We start from the raw sequence: 16837 nt of genomic DNA, 5'->3' as shown, positions 1-16837 counted from the left end.
ATAAAAAATAAAAAAAAAAAAGGAAAATACAGAGCTAGCAGTGGTAAACAGTCTCTGAGACAAAAAGGACTTTATTTTTGGTTTTGGACCCCACCCAGCAATATTCAGGAATCACTTCTGGTGGGGCTCTGGGTACCATATACTGTTCCAGAAATTGGATTGAGTCAGCTGCATATAAGGCAAAGGGAATGGGTAAGTCAGGCAGTTTGGATTTTTTGTTTGTTTTGATTTAGGGCCCACACCCAACAGTACTCAGGATTTACTCCTGGCTCTGTGCTCAGGGATCACTCCTGACAGAGCTCAGGGGAACACATGTGATGTTAGGGATCAAACCTGGCTCAGCCGCATGCAAGGCAAACAACTTACCTCCTGTATATATCTCTGACCACAAGGGAATTTTTGTTTGTTTGTTTTTGGGCCATACCTGGTGGGGATTATTACTGGCTCAGTGCTCAGGGGACCATATGGGTTGCTGGGGATCAAACCCAGGTGGTTGGCTACGTGCCAAGCAAATGCCCTACCTGCTGTGTTATTGCTCTGGTCCCAAACACAAAGGAATCTTTTTTTTTTTGATTTTGGGCCACACCCAGTGATGCTCAGGGGTTACTCCTGGCTTAGGGGACCATATGGGATGCTGGAGATCGAGTCGAGGTCTGTCCTGGGTCAGCCACGTGCAAGGCAAATGCACTATTGCCTCAGCCCTGAATTCTTTTTTTTTGGGGGGGGCCACACCCGGTGACACTCAGGGGTTACTCCTGGTTATGCGCTCAGAAATCGCTCCTGGCTTGGGGGACCATATGGGACTAAGGCAAATACCCTACTTTTGCGCCACTGCTCCAGTCCCAAATTCTTTTTTTTTTTCCAGCCCCAAATTCTTTTTTTTTTTTTTTTTTTTTTAGTTTTTGGGTACACCCGGCAGTGCTCAGGGGTTACTCCTGGCTGTCTGCTCAGAAATAGCTCCTGGCACACATGGGGGACCATATGGGACACCGGGATTTGAACCAACCACCCTTGGTCCTGGATCGGCTGCTTGCAAGACAAACGCCGCTGTACTATCTCTCCAGGAGCCCCAAATTCTTAATGATTATGTTTATTTGTGTATCATTGTCCAAAAACCCCAATTTTTGATACTTATTTTACAAAATTGTTTTTTATCTTTGTGAGCAGACTTACTTTAATTCACCAACTGTTATCCTAGTATAAATCAGATAATCACCAGATACTGTGAAAAGAAACTATAATCCTTACCTGCAAGAAGCTTCATTCTAGAAAAGGAGAAACATAGAAACCAATCATCAATGATTTTGATATGGGCCCGGAGAGAGCACAGTGGCGTTGCCTTGCAAGCAGCCGATCCAGGACCAAAGGTGGTTGGTTCGAATCCCGGTGTCCCATATGGTCCCCCGTGCCTGCCAGGAGCTATTTCTGAGCAGACAGCCAGGAGTAACCCCTGAGCACTACCACATGTGGCCCAAAAACCAAAAATAAATAAATAAATAAATAAATAAATAAATAAATAAATAAATAAATAAATAAATAAATAAAAATAATTTTGATATGATGCATGCTCTACTCAGAGTGTCTATAAAGGGTTCTGGGAACAGATGTTGGGCAACACTTCATACCTCCAGGAGATTTGGGGTGACTGCTAAACTGGATTAATAGGAGGAGTAAGAATAAGTCATGGTATTTACTAAGCTGCTGGTTTTACTAAAACACTTCTGCAGAAATTTAGAAAGGTGTGCAATATAGAATAATTGACCTTACACTACTATTTAATGCCAGAAGCCTCCACCACCAGGGATTTTTTTTTTTTTCAAGTAGAAACCTTTTTTTTTTTTTTGGTTTTTTGGGCCACACCCAGCGGTGCTCAGGAGTTACTCCTGGCTGTCTGCTCAGAAATAACTCCTGGCAGGCACGGGGGACCATATGGGACACCGGGATTCGAACCAACCACCTTTGGTCCTGGATCGGCTGCTTGCAAGGCAAACGCCGCTGTGCTATCTCTCCGGGCCCCAGAAGCCACTCTTATATCCAACATCAAAGCCTATGCTCTCTAGTAATCTCTCTTCTTCATGGTTGTTCCAGGGCTTGCTCTCAATTTTACGCAAATTGAAAAGTGCACCAGACCAGGAGGTGAGAATTCTTCTCCTGGGCTTGGATAATGCTGGTAAGACCACACTTCTGAAGCAGCTTGCGTCCGAAGACATCAGCCACATCACACCTACACAGGTGAGCATTCATTGCCTTGGCGCCATGTAACCCAAGAAGATGCTCAGTATGAAAGAGAAGGTGGGAAATTGTTTTGTCTATTCCCAAGTTATGCTCTTGAGGAGTGTATACAATTTTAGAGTAATCTAAGGCTTCAAATCTATAATCAAGATTTTATTCATAGGCAATAACTCAAATGCACAGACGGGAAATGGGTCAGTGGTGACCCAGGGCTAGAGAAGTAGGATGGTATGTGAGTGTGCATGTGTGAAGATGATGGAGTGTCTGTACCACACCATGTCTCCCAGTTCTCTGCTTGGAGGTCACTCCTCGTGGTACTGACAGGGTCATGCAGTGCCTGTGATCAGACCAGACTCAGAAGCATGCAAGGCAAGTAACTTATCTCTTGAACTACCTCTCTGGTCTACAATTGATTATTGTTTAATAGATGCTGAAAGTAGTACAAGATGACAGAACTTCACTGTATAGTGAATGCAAATGTACTTGGTACTTTTTTTTTGGGGGGGGGGGTTGGGTTTTTGGGTTTTGGGTCACACCTGCAGTGCCCAGGGGTTACTCCTGGCTCTATGCTCAGAAATCGCTCCTATCGGGGCCGGAGAGATAGCATGAAGGTAAGGCATTTACCTTTCATGCAGAAGGTCATCAGTTCGAATCCGGCTTCCCATATGGTTCCCTGTGCCTGCCAGGAGCAATTTCTTTTTTTTTTTTGTTTTTGTTTTTGTTTTTGGGCCACACCCGGTGACACTCAGGGGTTACTCCTGGCTATGTGCTCAGAAATAGCTCCTGGCAGGCACGGAGGACCATATGGGATGCCGGGGGATCGAACCACGGTCCGTCCAAGGCTAGCGCAGGCAAGGCAGGCACTTTACCTCTAGCGCCGCTGCCCGGCCCCAAGGAGCAATTTCTGAGCATGGAGCCAGGAGTTTCCCCTGAGCACTTACGGGTGTGACCCAAAAACCACCAAAAAAAAAAAAAAAAGAAAAAGAAATCGCTCCTATCAGGCTCGGGAAACCATATGGGATGCCGGGATTCAAACCACTGTCCTTCTGCATACAAGGCAAACACCCTACCTCCATGCTATCTCTCTGGCCCCTACTTGGTACCTCAGTCTATTTTCTTTGTCTTGTTTTTGGGCCTCACCCACTAATGCTCAGGGCGTACTCCTGGTTCTGCACTCAGGAATCACTGTTTTTTATGCTTGGAGAGCCATATAGGATGCTGGTGGATCAAACTGGGGTTGGCTACGTGCCTTACCTACTCTAGCCCTGAACAGTCTACTTTAAAATGATTGAACTTCAAGACTCGGAGCAAAGCTCAATGGGCTAGAGCACATGCTTTGCATACGAGTCCCAGGCTTGACTCCAGCATTGTCCAGCACCAAACCAGAAATAGCCCGAATACCTCCAGGAATGGCTACAAAACAAAACAGAGCCTCAAAGCTTGGAGTGATAGTACAAAGGGTAAGGCACTTGCCTTATATGCGCCCCCCAGCACCTCATATGGACCCCCTGAGCACAGCAGGTGTAACCCAAAATAAAACATAAAAGTAAAATAGGGGAGCCCGGAGAGATAGCACAGTGGAAGGGCGTTTGCCTTGCACACAGCCTTTCCAGGAAGGATGGTGGTTCGAATCCTGGCATCCCCTATGGTCCCTGTTGCCTGCCAGGAGCCAGAAGTAATCCCTGAGCGCCACTGGGTGTGACCCAAAAACAAAAAAATGAACAAAAAAAAATGTAAAAAATAAAATAGGGGGACCGGAGAGATAGCATGGAGGTAAGGCGTTTGCCTTGTATACAGAAGGTTGGTGGTTCGAATCCCGTCATCCCATATGGTCCCCTAAGCTTGCCAGGAGCGATTTCTGAGCGTAGAGCCAGGAGTAACCCCTGAGTGCTGCCGGGTGTGACTCAAAAGCCAAAAATAAATAAATAAAATAAAATAGGGGCCAGAGTGTTAGCAGAGCGATAGGGCGTTTGCCTTTCACATGGCTGATCCAGGACAGACCTTGGTTAGATCCCCAGCATCCCATATGGTCCCCTAAACCAGAGTGATTTCTAAGCACATAGCCAGGAGTAACCCCTGAGTGTCACTGCTTGGAGGTATAGCTCAGAGGCAGGGCTTGCATGAGGTCATAAGTTCAGATACTGATGTGATGCCCAAGCCTGGCAGCTCTGCTGTCTGTGATCTCTTCTTGGGCTGAGAGCAATTGGCAGCTAATAAGAACACTACTACAAAGTCTCTGACCACCAGGGAGCACCAGCACCACCAAGAGTTCTTTGGGCAATATGGTAAATGTGATCCTTGGCAAGCCCATGTGCTTGGTGTGCAACCTCCTTGAGTACCACAGCCAATGTATGAGCACCTTCACCGACACCAAAGCTAAAATGTGCAAGCACACAGCCAGGCATGTGTGCTGCCTTGGTCATCACAAAGGGACAGAGGTAGGAATGATTTAAATGGTTATGAGGCCACACCCCGTGATGCTCAATGCTTACTCTTGGCTTTGCACTCAGGAATTACTACTGGCAGTGCTCATGTGACCATATGGGATGCCCAGGATCAAGGAAAATACCCTATCTGCTGTACTATCTCTCTAGTGTTGAGTTCATCTATTTTGATTTTAGGGCAGTGTTCAAGGGTTACTCCTGGCAGAGCTAGGAAACCATATGTGGTGCGGGGAATGAAACCCAATTTGGCCTGGTGCAAGAAAGTACCTTACCTTTACATCATTGATTCAGCCCCAGTGTGGTCTTTTTTGGTTTGGTTTGGTTTGGTTTAGTTTTTGGGTCACACCCAGGAGTGTTCAGGGGTTACTCTTGGCTCTGCATTCAGAAATCGCTTCTGGCTGGGTTGGGGATCATATGGGATGTCAGGATTCAAACTGCTGTCCATCCTGGGTTGGCCGCATTCAAGGCAAATGCCCTACCACTGTGCTGTCTCTGGCCTCCAGTGTGTTTATGACACATTACTAAGTTGAATTTGGGGGTGTTGGGGTCACACCTGGCAGCGCTCAGGGATTACTTCTGGCTCTGCGTTCAGAAATCACTCCTGGCAGGCTTGGGGATGCCAGAGATTGAACCCGGGTTGGGTCAGTTCCAGGTTGGCCACGTGCATACCATACTACTGTGCTATCACTCTGGCCCTAAATTGAAATTTTGTTGTTGTTGTTTTTGGGCCACATGCTCAGGGGTTCCTCCTGGCTCTGCACTCAGAAATCACTCCTGGCAAGCTCAGGGAACATACGGGATGCCGGGGATCGAATCCGGGTCCATCCTGGTTCGGCGTGTGCAAGGCAAATGCCCTACCGCTGCGCTATTGCTCCAGCCCAAAAGTGAATTTTTTAACATATCTCAATGTGGGTTGGGCCTACAGTGCTTGAGCCCTTAGGGTCCCACCTTGTGGTGTGCAGGGAGCCAGGTGGTGCTGGGGAGTGGATCCAAGACCTCACCCCTTCAAGGCATATTTGAGTTGTGGCCTTCATATCCACCTGGTTGTGGTGGGCTGGAGCCGCACACTGGTGGCAGTAGGGACCCTCCAGGAATTGCACGTGGGCTGTGGGCTGTGGCACCTCAGGCCTACAAGACAGGTGCTCTAACCCTGGGCTCTTCTTTGCCTTTCGACAGTTGCTCGTGCATCTGAGGCCTCAGCCCAACTGAGGTTATTTAGCATTTCCTGTCACTGGACTGTGAAAGGAGCTGGTGTGAGCTTTGAATGGCTGTGCTTGTACTTCATGGCCTCTGAGTCTTACTGATTCACACCTCTTCAGAAAAGTCATTTCAGCTACTCCCAAAATGAGCAATTTTACAGACTCTGAACAAATTTAATGTATAGCCCAAGAGAAGCAAATTACAGTAGTCTAGCCTGGAAGGACTGAAAACATATATTAGCGTGTCAGCATTTCTGCTAGAAAAGGGCTGGGCTTTGAATCTGTTTCTGTCTTTAGTCAGAGATCTGCTCTGACTTTTTTTTTTATTCTGATTTTTGGGGCCACACTTGGTGGTGCTCAGGGCAAACTTCTGGCTCTGACTCAGGAATTATTCCTGGCAAGCTCCAAGGGATGCTATGGGATGCTGGACACTGAATTTTGGTAGGTCACATGCAAGGCAAGTGTCCTACCTGCTGTGCTATCACTTTGGCCCAGGTTCTGATTTAAGAGCCCCTCAAACACAAGCTCCCTCCCCGAACACAGGGGGATGTGCACCAGTGCACCCAGTCTTCCACTTTGGATATATTTTAGGTGATTGTACAGCTATGTCAAGGAGTGAGTTATTTGGGGGGAAAAAAACGATCTTTGAGGGGCCAAAGCAATAGCACATTGGGTAGGGTATTTGCATTGCATGTTTATCTTTCTTTTTTTTTACCTTCGTTTTTGGGTCACACCCAGTGGGCTCAGGGGTTACTCCTGCTCTGTTCTCAGAAATCACCCCTGGCAGGCTCAGGAAGCTATATGGGTTGCTGGGATTTGAACCACCAACCATTCTGTGTTGGTTGTGTGCAAGGCAAAAACCTTACTGCTGGGCCCGGAGAGATAGCACAGCGGCATTTGCCTTGCAAGCAGCCAATCCAGAACCAAAGGTGGTTGGTTCGAATCCCGGTGTCCCATATGGTCCCTCGTGCCTGCCAGGAGCTATTTCTGAGCAGACAGCCAGGAGTAACCCCTGAGCACCGCCGGGTGTGGCCCAAAAACCAAAAAAAAAAAACAAAAAAAAAAAACCTTACTGCTATGCTATTGCTCTGGCCCCTCAAAGATCGTTTTTTTCCCCCCAAATAACTGACTCCTTGACATAGCTGTACAATCACCTAGAACATATATCCCAAGTTTAATACTCGCATCCCATATGATTCCCCTGAGCTTGTCAAGAGTGATTCCTGAGCACAGCCCTGAGTCCTGCTGGGTGTGGCCCAATTACAAAAAAAAAATGTTGGGACTGAGCGAATGGCTACATTCAAATTGTACAGCAAATAGATAGGGCTCTTACCTACTTGAAGCCGACCTGGGTTCAGTCCCCAGCACTCCATATGGTTCTCTGATACTGACTTCCTGATACTCCTCTTATATTGATTCCCTGAGGTCAGAACCAGAAGTAATCCTTGAATATTCTCAGGTATGGCTTAAAAACAAACTTTTATGGGGCCGGAGAGATAGCATGAAGTTAAGTCATTTACCTTGCATGCAGAAGGTCAGTGGTTCGAATCCTGGCATCACATATGGTCTCCTGAGCCTGCCAGGAGCTATTTCTGAGCATAAAGCCAGAGTAACCCCTAAGTGCTGCCGGGTGTGATCCCCCCAAAAAAAAAAACAAAAAAAATTGAAATTTGGGGGCCGGAGAGGTAGCATGGAGGTAGGGCTTTTGCTTTGCATGCAAAAGGACGGTGGTTCAAATCCAGAAATTCCATATGATCCCCCGAGCCTGCCAGGAGCAATTTCTGAGCATAGAGCCAGGAGTAACCCCTGAGTGCCGCCAGGTGTGGCCCCAAAACACAAAAATTAAAAAAAAAAAAATCTTTCATTGTGTTTTATTTGATTAGACAAAATGACATATGTGCCCTGTAGTAAATTTAGAAAGTTTAAACAGAATTGAGAAATTAGAAACCAGTTATACTGCTAAGTAGACTTGACCACTGTTAACATTTGAGAATTCCTGACACCACATCTAGTACCCTGAGCACCTCCAGGGATCATGGAGCTATGAATAGCTCCTGAGCACTGCTGGGTGTGGCCCAAAACCAAAAATGAGAGAAAGGGGAAGAAAGCATAAAACAGACCAAAAATGTGCCCTTGAAACTGTTCAGTTTTATTTCAAATAACATTCAGAGTGTTCATTTCTCTAAAAGTCGTGTGAGACTGAAGATAGGTGGGTGAGCTGAGATCAGCAGGCAGCATTGAAAGCCACATGCAGAGACCCTCAGGACCTTGGGGTTTGGAGAAAAGGTGTTTCATGAGAAAGAATAAACTAATCTCACAGGGTGATTTAGTGTCTGTTTTCGTTTGTTTGTTTGTGGGCCCACCCAGCTGTGCTCAGCTTCTGTGTTTTGTTTTGTTTTTTTTTTTAGATTCTGTGTTTTTTATAAATTACCTGTGATGTACTATTACATTTTTGCCATCCTGAAGACTAGTACTTAAATATGGTTTTAGTCAATTATCTTAGAAATTCTCATACCAAATTGCTCTCAGCAGTTTAATGTAAGCTTGACTGTGTGTGTGTGTGCATATTCCTCATTATAGAGAACAATGGGTTGGTCATTACTAACAGTGTCCCCACAGCTGAGTAGGTCAGCATGTGCCAGTGCACTTCTCTCCACCAGTGGCACTGAGAGAGCAAACCACTTCCCATCTTTCTTTCTTTTTTTTTTTTTTTTTTTTTTTTTTTTTTTGGCTTTTGGGCCACATCCAGGGGTACTCAGGGGTTACTCCTGGCTCTGTGCTCAGAAATCGCTCCTGGTAGGCTCTGGGGACCATATGAGATGCTGGGGATCGAACCTGGGTCCATCCTGGGTCAGCCACATGCAAGGCAAAATGTCTTACCCGCTGTGCTATCTTCTCCGGCCCCACTGTCCATCTTTCAAGTGCCACATTTGGCAACATACCTAGGAAAGAAGGAAGGGAAGAAAGGAGTAGGGGGTAATAGTAGTAGTGTGCAGTAATAGTACATTGGGGGAGGCACTACCTTGCACTGAATAGACCAGAGTTTGCCCCCTAGTACCTTATATGGTCCCCTGGGCCTGCCAGGAGTAGCCTCTAAGTACTGCTGAGTGTGACCCACAAATTAAAGAAAAAGAGGTACTGGAGCAGTGGCACAAGGGGTAAGGCATTTGCCTTGCCTATACTAGCCTACGACAGACTGCAGTTCGATTCCCTGGCATTCTATATGGTCCCCCGTGCCAGGAGTGATTTCTGAGTGCATAGCCAGGAGTACCCCTGAGCGTCACTGGGTGTGGCCCAAAAAGAAAAGAAAGAACATAGCTATTCAATGTCAATCTCAAAACTTGGTGATCTTTGCCTCTTTTTTTACAGGGTTTCAACATCAAAAGTGTCCAATCTCAAGGTTTTAAACTCAATGTGTGGGACATTGGTGGACAAAGAAAAATCAGACCATACTGGAGGAATTATTTTGAAAATACTGACATTCTCGTAAGTACTCCTGACGCACTAAGTTTCTCATCTTTTGCTTATCAGAAATTTCATTGCTGTAACATTAGTCTCTGTGAACTTGGGGCTGGCACAAGGCTGCAACTGTGGGGGAGAAACATCTGTAGAACTTGTCCAAGGACCTTCCCTGTTGCCCACACCCACCTTGGCAATATCCATGTTTCTTCATTATTCTAGTGATGAGAGCAGCAGAGGGGAGGTCAAGGAAGAAACCAAAAAATCAACAAATGTCAGACCAGGGATTGTGGCTCAGTATAGCACATTTGCTTCACATGCAGGAGACTTGGGGTTTTATTCTTGGCACCACCCTGGAAAAAGGAGGAGGGAGACAGAGAGATAATTAGGGGTAAGGCACACTTTCCTCTGCCTGAGGCTGAACTTGGTGGATCTGTATCATCGCATATGAATGCTCTCTCACCCATGGATGATCTAGAGACCCTGAGACAGAGCCAGAAAGGCCACCTGAGCACTGTTGGATGTGGCCCCAAAGCCAAATAAGCAAACCAATGGGAACATCTCAAAGATAACAACCACAGCAGTGAAAATCCTGAAAATAGGGGCCAGAGAGATAGCATGGAGGTAAGGCGTTTGCCTTTCATGCAGAAGGTCATCGGTTCAAATCCTGGAGTCCCATATGGTTCCCTGTGCCTGCCAGGAGCAATTTCTGAGCATGGAGCCAAGAGTATCCCCTGAGCACTGCCAGGTGTGACCCAAAAACCACACACACACACACACACACACACACACACACACACACAAACACACACACACACAAACACACACACACACACACACACACACACAAGAAAATCCTGAAAATAAGAAATGGCTGAAAGGAGTTGGAGCACAGATGGGAGGGTGTTTGCCTTGCACACAGCCGACCCAGGTTTGATCCCTAGTATCCCATATGGTCCCCCCAACCCTTCTAGGAGTGATTACTGAGCACAGAGCCAGGAGTAACCCCTGAGAGCTGCCTGGTGTGGCCCAAAAACTAAAAAAAAAAAAAAATGGTTGAAAGATCCCATCATGGGGCCGGGCGGTGGCGCTGGAGGTAAGGTGCCTGCCTTACCTGCGCTAGCCTAGGAGACGGACCGCGGTTCGATCCCCCGGCGTCCCATATGGTCCCCCAAGCCAGGAGCGACTTCTGAGCGCATAGCCAGGAGTAACCCCTGAGCGTTACCGGGTGTGGCCCAAAAACCAAAAAAAAAAAAAAAAAAAAAAAAAAAAAAAAAAAAAAAAAAGAAAGATCCCATCATGTTCTTCCTACCTTGCAAAGAAGATGCTTGAAATTGTCTTCAGTTGTTTGAAGAATAGTCTTCCATTAGCAAGATTAGCCTTACCCCTCATCTGGTGAATATTCTGAAACAATAGCTACAGGACATGGATGAGGCGCCCATGGGGAAGTGTTGGTGAGATAGTATAACTCAGAGCAAGGAGACTGAGGTTTCCCTGGCTTAGCAGAGGCCCAGAGTTGAGCTGGGAACACAGTGGTTTGCAGGTTTTTTTATCCCTATGGATCTGAAGTTGGAACTTTTCTTGCTCTCCTGTTACTATTATTTGAGAAAAATCTTACAGCTGTCCCTGTCCACATATGATTTACCCAGTCCTTTAGCCTATAAAGCCTTTACTTCTTTTCTTTTTTTTTTTCTTCTAAGAAAGGGAAAGAGGGGCCGGGAAGGTGGCGCTAGAGGTAAGGTGTCTGCCTTGCAAGCGCTAGCATAGGAAGGACTGCGGTTCAATCCCCCGGCATCCCATATGGTCCCCCCAAGCCAGGGGCGATTTCTGAGCGCATAGCCAGGAGTAACCCCTGAGCGTCAAATGGGTGTGACACCCCCCCCCCAAAAAAAAAAGGGAAAGAGTAACACACTCAAGAGAGAGCTTAGTGGAGAGTCTTGGTGCATAACCCAATATGAAAGTAGATAAGAGGGGATAAGAGGGGAAAGTAGATAAGAGGGGAGATGCAGGCAACATGTGCATGTGGGGACCATGTTCATGGGTCCAGGGAGCACATGTGCCCCTTTACTTCTTAAATTTTAACCATATACCTCAGCCATGATCAGAATCAAGAACCAAGGGGCCTGGAGAGATAGCATGACAGGTAAGGTGCTTGCCTTGCCCATAACCAACCAGGGTTCAATCCCTGGCATCCATAAGGTCACCAGAGATTGCTAGGAATAATTCCTGAGTACAGAACCAGGACTAACTCCTGAGAATCTCTGGTGTGCCCCCCTCCCAAAAAAAAAAAAAAAAAAAAAAAAAAAGAACCAAGGGGATCTTATGAACTTGCATAGAAAAAAAGCAACTTGGTTTTTGGTTTTTTTTTTTTTTTTTTTGGTCTGGCTCTGCCAGACATTCATGAAGAGAGAGCACAACCAGAGTTCAGTCTCAGAATTAAGTCTCAGAAATCATCCTTGAAACTAAATTTTGGAATTCAAGCTCGGAGCTCGGTCTTGGAACTCGGTCTCAGAACTCAGCCTTGAACTCAGGCTCAGAACTTAGTCTTGGAACTGAATCTTAAAACTCAGTCTCCGGGCCGGGCGGTGGCGCTAAAGGTAAGGTGCCTGCCTTCCCTGCGCTAACCTTGGACGGACCGCGGTTCGATCTCCCGGTGTCCCATATGGTCCCCCAAGAAGCCAGGAGCAACTTCTGAGCACATAGCCAGGAGTAACCCCTGAGCATTACCGGGTGTGGCCCAAAAACCAAAAAAAAAAAAAAAAAAAAAAACTCAGTCTCAGAGCTCGGTCTTAGAACTTGGTCTCAGAACTCTCCTCAAACTCTGGCCTCGGAACTGAATCTCGGAACTCAGTCAGTCTCAGAGCTTAGTCTCGGAATTCAGTCTTAGGACGGAATCTCAGAATCCAGTCTCGTTAGCTCCTGTTCTTTGTGATTGGGTGTACAGTGTATGGCCACTTTGAAGGATAATTTGCAGTTCCTTATGGAACAAAACATTTTTACAATACTTAGTGAGTCACCAGTCACTCTCCAAGGTAATCTACCAAATTTGTTGAAAATTCCAGGGAGATGGATCCAAGGACCATCTTGCATGCAGGATATTGGATTCTATCCCCCAGCACCCCAAGGCTCCTTAAACACCACTGGAGATGACCCAAGGTAGTTATGACTCCTTTTCAGTTTTGTTTTTTTACTTTTTTTTTTTTTTTTTGTGATTTTTGGTTCACACCCGGCAGTGCTCAGGGGTTATTCCTGGCTCCAGGCTCAGAAATTGCTCCTGGCAGGCACAGGGGGCCATATGGGACGCCGGGATTCGAACCGATGACCTCCTGCATGAAAGGCAAATGCCTTACCTCCATGCTATCTCTCCGGCCCCTTGTTTTTTTACTGTTGGGTGCCACGCTTAGCAATTTTGGTAGCTACTCCAGAGCAGAGTTGGGTAGTTGCTCCCAGCAGCATCAAGGACCAACCCACTGTTTCCACCTGTAAAAAAACATACACTCAGGCCCAGAGCAATAGAACAGCAACCAATTTCCATTTGATCCCTGGCCTACATATGGTCCCCCAATCTCTACCAACAGTGATTCCTAAGCACTGTCAGAAGTAAAACCCTGAACCTCCAGGTGATGGCCACAAAAAAAAAAAAAAAAAAAAAAAAAAAGGAAAGAAGGTTAGTGTTCATCCCTTTGAGCTATCCTTTGGCCCTATAGCAGGACTCTTCTTTTACTTTTTCTCTGTGGGGGGTGGTAATTGGACTTACTCTTGGTCCCACGTTTCTCATTAACTGGGGTGCCCAGGAATAATGTGCTATCCAACAAACAATAGATCAAAGCAACCCTCATGGAGAGTCCTCCAGCCCTGTCCATCAGCTGTTACAGACATTAGCACAGTCTCAGATAAAATTCTCATTATCTTCCAGTGCTACTTGAGATGAAACAAGTTCTGGGGAGCAGCTGAGATTCCAGGGTTAGATGCTAAGACTTCTAATCCAGCTCCATCTGGCAGCGTAGAGCGGCTTGGAGTGGAAGTGGCAGTGGGTTGTTTATGGGTCCGTATTTAGTCATACACTGTTGATCAAGAGACCTGTTCCACTAGACCCCCTACAAGAGCAGGACTGAGGCTTGACACAGGTAGTTGGCTGCTTCATTCTTGCAGTATCTCTAGAGGGCTGTCGTATTCTGCTTTCGAGCAACGTCGATGAGCTGAGCTGACCCTGCCTGTTTCTTAGAATTGTCTCCCTATAGTCTAGAGATGATTTTTACTTATTTTTATATTCCTTTTATTTGTGGGAGAGGGCTGAGGATTTGGAGCTATTCCTAGTGGTACTTGGAGGGCCATGTGTGGTGCTGGGCACGAAACAAGTGTCTGTTTCTTGCAAGGCAAGTGCCTTAGCCCTTCTCTCTCTCTGGTCCTATTGCTTTTTGAAGTGGTGGGGTTGGGAGGTTAGGCCCTACCCAGCTATGCTCAGAAAACACTTTTTTTTTTTTTTTTTTGGTTTTTGGGCCACACCCGTTTGATGCTCAGGGGTTACTCCTGGCTATGTGCTCAGAAATCGCCCCTGGCTTGGGGGGACCATATGAGACGCCGGGGGATCGAACCGCGGTCCTTCCTTGGCTAGCGCTTACAAGGCAGACTCCTTACCTCCAGCGCCACCTACCCGGCCCCTTTTTTTTTTTTTTTTTTTTTTTTTTGGTTTTTGGGTCATACCCGGCAGCGCTCAGGGGTTACTCCTGGCTCTATACTCAGAAATCGCTCCTGGCAGGCTCAGGGGACCATATGGGATGCCGGGATTCGTACCACCGACCTTCTGCATGAAAGACAAATGCCCTACCTCCATGCTATCTCTCCAGCCCCCAGAAATCACTCTTGGCATACTCATAACCTTCAAAGTGCCAGGATCAAACCCTAATCCATCAATGCAAAACTGGTCTTATCTATTTTTGTATTATCTCTGGCTCTATTTTTTGTTTTTATTTTTGGGTCACACCCGGCAGTGCTCAGTAGTTACTCCTGGCTCTACTCTCAGAAATTGTTCCTGGCAGGTTTGGGAGACCATATGGATGCGGGATTCAAACCACCATCCTTCTGCATGCAAGGCAAACGCCATACCTCCATGCTATCTCTCCAGCCCCCTCTGGCTCTATTTTCTGTTTATTGCTTTTTGTTTTGTTTTTGAGCCATATCCAGGAATGCTTAGGGTTTATCCCTGGCTCTGCCCTGAGGAATCACTCCTAGTTAGCTCAGTGGATCACATGGGATCCTGGGAATTGAACCAGGATAGGCTGCTTACAAGGCAAAAACTCTACTTTCTATACTATCACTCTGGTCTGGCTGTTTCTTATATATATATTACGTATATATAAAATTGTTTTTGGGGGGTCACACCTGGCTCTGTGCTCAGAAATTGCTCCTGGCAGGCTTGGAGGACCACATGGGATGCCAGGGATTGAAGCGGGATCCGTCCTATGTTGGCTGCATGCAAGGCAAACGCCCTACCACTCTGCTATCGGTCCAGCCCATTTCTTATATTTTAAGTCTCTATCGTGGTCACATACTGGTGCTAGGCAGGGATAAAACCACCAAAATCATTTCCAGAAGTGCTCAGGGTCTAGGCAGTGCTGGGGATCAAACTCAGGGCCTTGAACACAAAAAGCAGCTGCCCTACCACTAGAGCCACATATCCACTCCTCACAGTTAAGTTGGGGCCAGCGAGGTGGCGCTAGAGGTAAGGTGTCTGCCTTGCAAGCGCTACCCAAGGAAGGACCGGGGTTCCCCCGGCTTCCCATATGGTCCCCCCAAGCCAGGGGCAATTTCTGAGCGCTTAGCCAGGAGTAATCCCTGAGCATCAAACAGGTGTGGCCCAAAAAAACAAAAAAAAGGGGCCGGGAAGGTGGCGCTAGAGCTAAGGTGTCTGCCTTACAAGCGCTAGCGTAGGACGGACCTCGGTTCGATCCCCCGGCGTCCCATATGGTCTCCCCAAGCCAGGGGCGATTTCTGAGCTCATAGCCAGGAATAACCCCTGAGCGTCAAACGGGTGTGGCCCAAAAACCAAAAAAAAAAAAAAAAAAAAAAAAAAAAAGATGATATAGGTTTTGGGACCAGATAGACAGTACCTGGTAAGGCACTTGCCTTGAACGTGGCTGAGGTGGATTTGAACTTTGGCATCCCATATGGTCCTCTGAGCACTGCCAGGAGTGATTCCTGAGCCAGGAGTAAACCCTGAGCATCATTGGGTGTGTCCAACCTTCTACCCCTGCCAAAATTATATGATTTTCAAGGTAATATTTATAGTACTACTCAATTCTACTTTATTGTCTTGTCTTGTCTTTTGTTTTATTTTGGTTTTGTTTTGGGGCTACACCCAGCAGGAAGCCCTCAGGGGTTACTTCTGGTATTACACTCAGAAATTGCTCCTGACAGACTTGGGACCCATATGGTATGCCAGGAATTGAGCCCCATCAGTCCAGGGTCGGCTGCGTGCAAGGCAAAATGCCCTACCACTGCATCATCACTCAGGCCCTATTGGTTTTGTCTTCTTTTTTTTTTTCTTTTTTTGTGGTTTTTGGGTCACACCCGGCAGTGCTCAGGGGTTACTCCTGGCTCCATGCTCAGAAATTGCTCCTGGCAGGCACGGGGGACCATATGGGACGCTGGGATACGAACCGATGACCTCTTGCATGAAAGGCAAACGCCTTACCTCCATGCTATCTCTCCAGCCCCAAACCGTGCTGTTTTGGTTTTTTTTTGTTTGTTTGTTTTTTGTTTGTTTTGTTTTGTTTGTTTTTGGGCCACACCCAGCAGTGCTCAGGGGTTACTCCTGGCTGTCTGCTCAGAAATAGCTCCTGGCAGGCACGGGGGACCATATGGGACACCGGGATTCGAACCAACCACCTTTTGGTCCTGGATCGGCTGCTTGCAAGGCAAACGCCGCTGTGCTATCTCTCCGGGCCCTGGTTTTGTCTTCAGTGAAACATAATTCAAACAAAGTAGCTTTGTCCTCATTTCCCGGGGAGATGGTGCAAAAGGCTGGAATATGTGCTTTGCATGCTAGACACCCCGGGATCAGTCCCCAGTTTCACATGGTCCCTTCAAGCATGCCAAGAGCAGCTCCCACACCAAAAAAAAAAAAAAAAAAGGCAAAACAACAAAACCAAGATCCAGAATAGGTCTGAAAGTGAGATACAGAAATGCTGGAATAATAGGACAGTGGGTAGGTAGGGCATTTGCTTTGCATGCATCTAACCCAGGCTCAATCCCTGGCATCCCATGTGCCCATATGGTCTTCCAGGCCTACCAGGAGTGAGTAAGTTTGAGCACTGCTGGGTATGGCCCCAAAACCAAAATAAACAAAACATCTCCCAAAAAAAGTGAGATCGATAGATCTCAAATATCCATCTCTTACCTTTTTTGTTTCCAATCTGCCTTGAGCATTACCTGAACATTTTGAGCACAAATAATTGGAAACCATATGACCCAGAAATGACATTTGCCCATTTCAGCCTCAGC

General features: G+C 46.8%; 1 protein-coding gene across 1 annotated transcript in view; it reads left to right on the top strand.

The window, feature by feature from the left end:
* The window catches only part of ARL3 (ADP ribosylation factor like GTPase 3), a 53971-nt gene that overhangs the window by 15511 nt on the left and 21623 nt on the right, over positions 1-16837 (top strand). The window contains exons 2-3 of the mRNA XM_049764354.1: positions 2089-2232; positions 9245-9361. Coding sequence (XP_049620311.1) covers positions 2089-2232; positions 9245-9361 — 261 coding nt within the window. The remainder of the gene's footprint in view (positions 1-2088; positions 2233-9244; positions 9362-16837) is intronic.

The sequence above is a fragment of the Suncus etruscus genome, chromosome 17 (assembly GCF_024139225.1).
Source record: "Suncus etruscus isolate mSunEtr1 chromosome 17, mSunEtr1.pri.cur, whole genome shotgun sequence".
Classification (NCBI taxonomy): Eukaryota; Metazoa; Chordata; class Mammalia; order Eulipotyphla; family Soricidae; genus Suncus; species Suncus etruscus.
Note: the sequence above shows the minus strand (reverse complement) of the source record. Positions and strands in the feature narration are given on the sequence as shown.